This window comes from Frankliniella occidentalis, unplaced genomic scaffold (assembly GCF_000697945.3).
Source record: "Frankliniella occidentalis isolate FOCC.00 unplaced genomic scaffold, Focc_3.1 Scaffold177, whole genome shotgun sequence".
NCBI lineage: Eukaryota > Metazoa > Arthropoda > Insecta > Thysanoptera > Thripidae > Frankliniella > Frankliniella occidentalis.
In genome coordinates this window covers 125,754-134,132 of record NW_026267303.1, presented here as the reverse complement: position 1 = coordinate 134,132, position 8,379 = coordinate 125,754, and the positions used below count along the sequence as shown (strand labels likewise).

General features: G+C 52.4%; 2 protein-coding genes across 4 annotated transcripts in view; both read left to right on the top strand.

The window, feature by feature from the left end:
• The window catches only part of LOC127750359 (potassium channel subfamily T member 1-like), a 162,524-nt gene extending 154,202 nt beyond the window's left edge, over positions 1-8,322 (top strand). For 2 of the 3 annotated variants that reach the window (XM_052271878.1, XM_052271877.1), the window contains 10 exons: positions 4,073-4,152; positions 5,031-5,130; positions 5,218-5,422; positions 5,703-5,777; positions 5,857-5,940; positions 6,047-6,141; positions 6,233-6,416; positions 6,874-7,038; positions 7,653-7,853; positions 8,083-8,321. In XM_052271878.1, the coding sequence (XP_052127838.1) occupies positions 4,073-4,152; positions 5,031-5,130; positions 5,218-5,422; positions 5,703-5,777; positions 5,857-5,940; positions 6,047-6,141; positions 6,233-6,416; positions 6,874-7,038; positions 7,653-7,853; positions 8,083-8,304 (1,411 nt within the window). In that variant the 3' untranslated portion in view covers positions 8,305-8,321. Of the gene's footprint in view, positions 1-4,072; positions 4,153-5,030; positions 5,131-5,217; positions 5,423-5,702; positions 5,778-5,856; positions 5,941-6,046; positions 6,142-6,232; positions 6,417-6,873; positions 7,039-7,652; positions 7,854-8,082 lie in introns of all 3 variants that reach the window. The other variant, XM_052271876.1, reaches the window with a different exon arrangement.
• LOC113210146 (potassium channel subfamily T member 2) overlaps positions 1-8,379 on the top strand; it is a 30,935-nt gene that overhangs the window by 6,048 nt on the left and 16,508 nt on the right.

Sequence of the window (8,379 nt, the reverse complement as noted above, 5' to 3'; positions counted from 1 at the left end):
CCCTCCCCGCACGCTGTCTCGCTCACTCTGCCGGCGTGCTGCTCGGGACTGTGCCGTAACTGAAATAATAGAACAGGGGCTTTGTGGCAGCTACGCTGCTATGTGCCACGTTTAACGAACAGCGCCTAAGGAAACTTTAAAACAGTCTCAACTTCGTACGTCCTTTAAAAAAAATTGCAAAAGTACAATTTTGGTGAGTTGTCCGTTCGGCTTTGGATAGACAGCTTTTAAATTTTTATCCATAGTTTTCGACGACGTATGATTTGATCGTTGTTAAAAATAGGTCGTACACCTCTTTCTCATTTTAATGCGATTTCTCTACCATCCCCCTAATCCATCCGGTTATACATTTCCAGTGAGGTAGTTCTTACTTCCGTGCTATGACGAAACCTCCCGCTGTGCCGCCGTCAGGTTCCCTATTTGCAGAGCGCTGCGGCATTCCCGTCCATTACAAATGCAGGCTCCGTACTTCTCTCGGCTGTATGACGCCGCGCCATGGAAGCCGTTGCAGCCCGGCCGCTGACAATGCTTGTGTCGTTTTGTCCTAGTGAAGGCACAGAGTGCTGCCCTCTTTGCGTCCAGTATTTCATACTCGTCGCGTAGAGCAAACTCCGACCGGCCGACAGCCGTCGTTCCCTCCCTTATCGGGGCAGCGGGAGGCATCTGGTGCCGCAGCCGCTACACCCAAGTCGTCCCTCCTACCCCGACTCGATAAAATCACTCAAGTCAGGCGAGCACCCGCCGCGGGGCCGTGGCGGCCGGGCGGCCCACTTCCTGCTGTGCTGGAGGGCGTGTCCCTCTCGCTTTCGTTCTCCACGCCGCTCCTCACGCGCCGTGAGTGGTTTGCTTTTGACGACGCCGCGACGCGCCGCGACTCTGCGGGGTATAGGGGGGAAAAAACAACCCTCTTGCGTGGGAGTGGCAGAGCGTGCCGTGGCGCGGGTGGGCCAGCACAAAAAAACCAAGCGCACACTCATAGAAGTGCGCGACATCCACGAAGGGTTTTCCATGCACCCCTTCAAAAATGTGTTCTTAATTTTAGCTTGGACGAATGTTGTCCAATACTTATTCAGTACCTTTCTCGCACTGTAAAACGTTTTCGTGATTTTGCGAAAAAATAAGTTACGAAATGCTTCGTAAAAAATAATTTTCGAAAATATTTCGTAAAGTAACGAATACATTTCGTAACGAATGCATTCTTTTGGGTCGTAAGACATAAAATTTGACTAGAATATTTACAATTTTCATACCCTTTTGTTAGAGCTTAGGATTTTACAAAGCAAATTCGTAAAACAACGATGTATCGTAATTTGTTAGAAACGAAGTTTTCGTAATAGAAAATTAACCGAGAAAATGTCGTAAAATCACGATAATTTTCTTTACAGTGCGTGCACTTGTATTTTTCTGTATCGGTTCATTTTTCTCAACTTAAGTGCGATGCACTCAAATTCTACACAAAAATCTAACTGCTGGTCTAGCTTGATTCTCTTTTTTCCAATCGACATTATAGGCTACCTGACACCTGACAACATTATCTTTCTATTTATGTTAGTGAATTTCACGAACACACTTTTTGGTTTTTGTGAGAGGCGGACTGCTCTGGTGCCGCGGGCCCTCCCCTTTGCCATTTCGCAAGTCTGTTGGGAAATGAAATTACGATAGGAGGCGGCGCCACGCCGCTCTCGCCAGTGTGCGCGCTCAAACGGCGAGCAACACTTTTTAACGAGCCCCTGCCGTTCGTCGACGCGCCCCTTTCCGCTCCACTCTGTGCTGTGAAACGAACTTAAGGTGGTCGCGCCTGATTCTATGCAGGGGCCATGGGCAAAAAGGCTGGTTTGGGAGGGAGCTGGTTGTCGAGCTGTCGTCACGCGAGGTGACAGCCGGTGACAGCTTGCGTGGCGCAGCGTGGCGCTCCGGAGGGATGAAGCTGTGATACAGCTGCTCAGCTGGCTCCCCTATCCCGCCCCGCAACCCGCAGAAAAATGGAAAGCAACCATCATATGAAGGGTTGGCTCAGGGACTAGCATAAAATAACGCCTGGACAACAATATCTCCTGGTGTGGTGCTGACTGCGATGCTCCGGATTGAAATGTGTTCGACGACCATTTATCACGACTTTTATACAATATAATGCATTCGGGAGGACAAGATATTTCTTCTACGTGGTCGTTAAACGGCGTTCATGAACTGTAAACTTTCATTAGGCAAATTTACTCAATTTACTGCAAATTCTGTTTAGCATCCTCTTCAGATGCTAAAATTTATCCTACGCAATTCACTTCCTATCGTCTATTTCAAGCGAGGCCAAATTATCCAGTATTCTTTTAAATCGGGTATACCTTTGGCATCTATTTAATGCCTTTTGGTTGCATCATTCTTTCGAGAGGAGCAGGCCAAACGGTGGCTGTTCGGTCTGACAGTATTTGCGGAGCTGTCGCTGACCAGAACCATATAAGAGAGCAGAGCCCGGTGGTGGTTGGTGCGGAGGGGGGGGGGGCGAATCGCCCTCTCTCGCCCTGGACCTCGACGTTAACAAAGACTGAGTGTGATTTGTTGGGGAGGATGGAGTCTGACGTGCATCGCAGCCCAATCACAGTGGGCCAGAGGGTGAGGGGGGGGGGGGGCTAACCACCTCGGCCGCCGAGCACCTTCAATCAGCTGGGGGGCTTTGGGGAAAATTGAGCGGGCGGCGCCCTGCTGCTCATATAGTCAGAGACGGGTAGCGGGGGCGAAGCTCCCCGCGGGAATCAGTTCCGAAACTCTTATAAAAAATAAAAAAAAGTGCAACACAAGAGAAAGTTTTTTTTTCGCTCGGTTTTTCGTGTTTTTGACCTTGGCAAGCCTGAGTGACCCTAGCGGCCCGGCCGTCGAGCGCACTCGGCCCCGGCTAATGAGACCTGGTCCAGGTAGCTACAAGGCCTCTCTCGGGAAGGTCACGCGGCTGGGGATTATACGGACGACGACTGGGTGGCGGTGGTGGGGCCTAAGGTGGCGAGGGCGCAACGGCTCGGAATGGTGGCAAGGGAAAAAATGTCAGGAGCTGCATTTGGAAAGAGAGCAGGGCAAGAAAAAGGGCCGTGCTACTTTTCATGCTGTAGCGTAGCGTATTGTGACGAAGCGACAGCCGTTACATACTGGCCTGGGACAGACAGAGGGCTTTTTGTTGGGGGGGGGGGGGCAGGAGGCATGCGTGTAGGTCCGCTTGCTGCTAAAGGGATTATATTATCAGCGCATATTTAATTCATTTAGCCCGGCGTACAGAAATTGTTTGCTTTTGTTTCTTTGCCCTTTTTTTTAATTCCCAGTTGGGTCGGGGGGTGAGAGCAGCCCTGCGTGCCGGCCGCTTTTTGTGTCAAAGTCGCCACGCCGGCGACCTTGGCGATGATGATTGACATCGCCGCCCCGCAGCAGTTGTAATCGGCCCCGCCCGGGCATTTATCGTCCTCTCGGTGTCAACCCGCCACGCCCCGACCCGCCCCGACCCACCACGACCCTTTCCCCCGTCCGAGAACTCTGTTTGGTGCGGAGCAACAGGTCCTCCTGTGTCGCCACGCCCCGCGGCGCCCCGCCACGCCCCGCCACGCCACGCCCCGCCACGCCCCGCCGGGTCCTCCTAATCCCCCTCCTACGCGCGGATCGGGAAAAGAAGGTCATCGGATTACATCGATATCATGGCGTTATTCGCATCCCCCTCTCCTCCCTGTGCCACGCACCAGGTCGTATTTCACGTGGCATTTCGCCTTGCGTCGCATGCCGTGCAGGGCGGGGCACGGGACAGGACGTGGCCGGGCTGTGCGGGGTGGGGCGGGGAGTAGGTGACAGGCCGCGGCCGAATTTACGGGCATGCGTGTGCCACGGTGGTGTACTGTAGTATATATGAGTATGTGCGCACGGCGGCGGCGTCTGCGTTAAGTAGAATAGAGGAACTTTGCTCTTCGCTTTTGTGCGAGTCCCTTTCTCTCTCTCTGCGCGTGTTACGGCGTTGTGAACAATGCACCTCCCTGCCGGTGTGAGCTCGGCCGCACCATAGCTAGCAGGAGAAATAACGGATGTGCTGTTTTGTGTGTTGCAGAGTGCGAGTCGAATACTATGTGAATGAGAACACCTTCAAGGAGCGACTGCAACTATACTTCATCAAAAACCAACGTTCTAGTGAGTTTCTAGTTCGGTTTTCATACTTTACTCCTGGTTCCCCTGTTTCGTCGTCCTGAACTAACTCAAATATTTTTGGATAACAATAATTTGCTCTATACCTCCATATCCCCAAACTCCCACAACCTTTTCCCGTAAAGGTACCGTGAGGTCTCTATATTTTGCTTTGATGCTCGTCGAAGACGCGTGATATGCAAGAGGCGGCTTTCGGCTATCCCATCGCAATGATGGGCACCTAGCCAGCGAAGCACTCCACAGACGCTGCTTGGCTGTGCTTTCGCCGTCGGGGACCACGACCCGACCTTTACCCCTATCATCTCCGCCGTCCCGCTGGAACGCGCTCCCCCGGACTCGGCCTGGCTTCACCAACCTCATATCGTTCAGGGTTGTGTTGGTTCCGGCGGCAAACTAACGCGGTGGTGGCGCGGCTCCACTACTGAGATTGATTCGATGCCCGACGATACGCCCTGTTGTGTAAGGGCCTTCCTTTTCGCTTTGCTCTGTACTAGCTCCAGCCTTCTATTCCTCCCTCCCTACTCTCGACCATTGTCGCGACGGACAAGTTTTGTGTGTGCAAACGTGATGTAATTGGCCGCGGCGCGTTAATTATTCGCAGCTCATCAAGTTCCACACAGTGTTAGTGGTTGTGGTGCCGGCACAATGGGTCGGCACGCGCTGCCGCTCGGTAGAGCATCCAGAGCCCGGCAGCCTCTCGCGGTTCACGCTTGAAATTTTAATCCGTTTGCGCGCCTGGAAGCGCACGCATGCGCAACTCCCCCGTGGTCCAGCCACCGCCGGCAGCTGCGGGTTTACTTACTGCTGTACACTGAAAAGGACGGGAAATGTCTAAAATGTTGTTGTTTCGTTTCTCTTTGCAGGTTTACGGATACGAATAGTAGATTTGGTCTTCAAATTGTTAACATGTGTCCTGTACATCCTAAGAGTCGTCACGGACCTCGATCCCATCTACGCGTCATGGTAAGACTTCAATAGACGTGACAATGAGCAAGACCGTCGTACTTTATCCGTAATCCTCTGACCATGTTCTCCCCTGCCGTGTCGCAGCTACGGCTGCACCGTGACGGCCGCCGACAAGATGCAGTTCATCGAGTCCAAGAACTTGACGGAGGAGATGTTCCAGGAGAACCCCATCATCAACTGGGACGCCATCTGGTGGGTGAGCCGGCCGACGTACCTGTGGGTGGTGCAGGTCGTGCTGGCCATGATCAGCCTCACGGAGGCGCTGCTACTCGCCTACCTCGGCTACAAGGTGAGCGCGACGTCCCTGCCAATTATGTTGTCTGCTTATGTAAAGCCTCGTTCACACACGCCGGTAAAGGTCGCCTGGAGATTCCTGGAGCGGGTTGTTGGTTGTATCGCTCCTAGGTAGCTTCGCGGAATAGAGGCGTTCCGAAGGGCGTTATCCATTATTCACACTTACTTGCTGCGCGCGCTCTTGAACGGGCAGAGCGCAGAGCCGAGTGCAGACAGGCGCGGGTGCAACGAACTGCTGACAAGGCCTTAATGCTGCTGTCTCTGCTGATTCTCAGGGGAACATCTGGCAGCAGCTCCTATCTTTCCACTTCATCCTGGAGATAGTCAACACCATCCCCTTCATGTTCACGGTAAGTGGGACAGTGCACGACCCCTCCCCTCCCGCCCCCTCGGCCCCCCACGAGTTCTAATGAGTCCTCTGTTCTCCAGCTCTTGTATCCACCACTTCGCCACCTCTTTATCCCCGTGTTCCTCAACTGCTGGCTCGCCAAACAATCTCTTCAGAATATGTTCGTGAGTATCTTTGTTGTGCTCCGCTGTCTCCGTACCCTGAAGCAATCGACCTGTGTATGTTTCGAATCGAATCGTATGTCTTAATACCTTCATATTTTGTATGCAGAACGACTTGCACCGTGCCATGCAGAAGTCACAGTCAGCCCTCTCGCAACAACTCATGATCCTTTCTGCTACACTTCTCTGTCTAGTTTTTACAAGGTATTGCATTTCACATAGACATTGAGAACGACGTTTTTTTAGTTTAAATGGTTGAGCACGTACTTCAACTTTGCCTGTCTGGTGTGGACAGCGTGTGCGGCATCCAACACTTCCAGCGCGCGGGGCATCGCCACCTCAACCTGTTCCAGGCCACATACTATGTGGTGGTCACCTTCTCTACGGTGGGGTACGGTGACTTTGTACCGGACATCTGGCCGTCGCAGCTCTACATGGTTATCATGATCTGCGTCGCGCTCATCGTACTGCCCACGCAGGTAAAATTCCTAGCGGACACTGAATCGGGATTTGTGATAAAGCAATCCCAATTTCAGCGATCACTCACGTTTTGTGCTAACTTTTAACGGAGCGCAAAAAAAGAAAACAAAAAAAAACAAAAAAAAACAAAAAAAAACATGTAATCACAAGCATATGGGAAAGTTATCTCAAACAGAATGTGAAAACTAAGTACGTTTTAGTGGTAAAACGTGACACACAACACGAATACGTATTCGTTGAAATTCGTAGTAGTTTATCACAAATCCAGATTCTGTGGATCTCCTAGCTAAAGCAACCGATTTCTGCCTCGATTTTAAATATAAACTGCTTCGAAAAAAGTTCGAAAGAGTTTTGGCAGTAGAGTTTCAGCAGTATCTTGGACCGAACGACATTTCTACCACCATTGCAGAAATTGTACAAATCGAGTCCGACTGTGTACCTTTCACTTCCTTGCAGCTGGAGCAGCTTGCCTTCACCTGGATGGAGCGGCAGAAGCTTGGCGGGTCGTACTCGTCGCACCGCGCGCAGAGCGAACAGCACGTGGTGGTGTGCTCCACCACCCTGCACGCCGACACCATCATGGACTTCCTCAACGAGTTCTACGCGCACCCGCTCCTCCAGGTGCGTGCCGCCGGCGTGCCACGCCACTCAAATCAGAGAAAGTTTGATTACACCGGAGGTTAAAAGGGACGCCGCCTCTCTTGTTTGCTGCCCTTCCTGCCCCCTCCCTTCGCTCCCTTCCACATCCCCTGGTTCGCACAGAGCCCTCCCACGACAACGTGTCGTGTCTCGGGCAGGTAACGGGACGTCTACGCAGTTACCATGGCGTGCACGAAGAGAACTCTTTAAATGCAAAAGCATCATCAGAGGGGAAAGAAAGCTGGCGAGAGTAAAGGGAAGAACCAAAAAAAAACAAGAGAGGAGAAAAGGAGACTGACAATTGGAGTACTCTCTGTCTCTCTCTCAGCCACTTTAGTGTCGTGCTACAGGGCTGCGCGCTGCGCCGGGGCTGGACCCATTAGGCCCGTCCCGTCCTCTTCCTGAAGGGCCGGGTTTGTCTGTTCGAGAACTGTCGTGCCCTTTCCCCTTTCTCGACCCGCCCTTCACTCTCCCTTTAAAACACGCACAACGCACACACCAAGAAAAAGACCCCCAAAAATGATTGATGTTTTTTTGTTTGTTTGTTTTTAAGCTACGTGCAAAGCCAAATTAGTGTGATTTTCTGCTCGACACAGGACTTTTATGTGGTGCTGCTGTCCCCCATGGAGCTGGACACGACGATGCGGATGATCCTGCAGGTGCCCATCTGGGCCCAGCGCGTCATCTACATCCAGGGCTCGTGCCTGAAGGACGCCGATCTTGCCCGCGCCCGGATGAACGAGGCGGAGGCGTGCTTCGTGCTGGCCGCGAGGAATTACGCCGACAAGACGGCTGCTGTAAGTGCAGGATTGGATTCTATTTGAAAAACTTACGTTTTGCAGGTTTTTTTTTTTTTTTTGCTTTGTTTTTTGACGTTTTCTGGGGAGTGTAGGAAAGTTTCATTTGCTCACGTGGGCCGTTTGCAAAAGGAAGTAATTGAAGCTCGTCGTTTGAAAGGAAAACGAACAACTGTGTACCCTGTACCCCCTCATCGCACCCGTGCTGACGGCCCTTGTCCTTGCGCAGGACGAGCACACAATCCTGCGCTCCTGGGCCGTCAAGGACTTTGCGCCCAACGTGCCGCAGTACGTGCAGATCTTCCGGCCGGAGAACAAGCTGCACGTCAAGTTCGCCGAGCACGTCGTGTGCGAGGACGAGCTCAAGTATGCGCTGCTGGCCAACAACTGCACCTGCCCGGGGACGTCCACTCTCGTCACGCTGCTCCTGCACACCTCCAGAGGACAGTGAGTCTCTCTCTCTCTCTCTCTCTCTCTCTCTCTCTCTCTCTCTCTCTCTCTCTCTCTCTCATATCCTTAAGCGCTC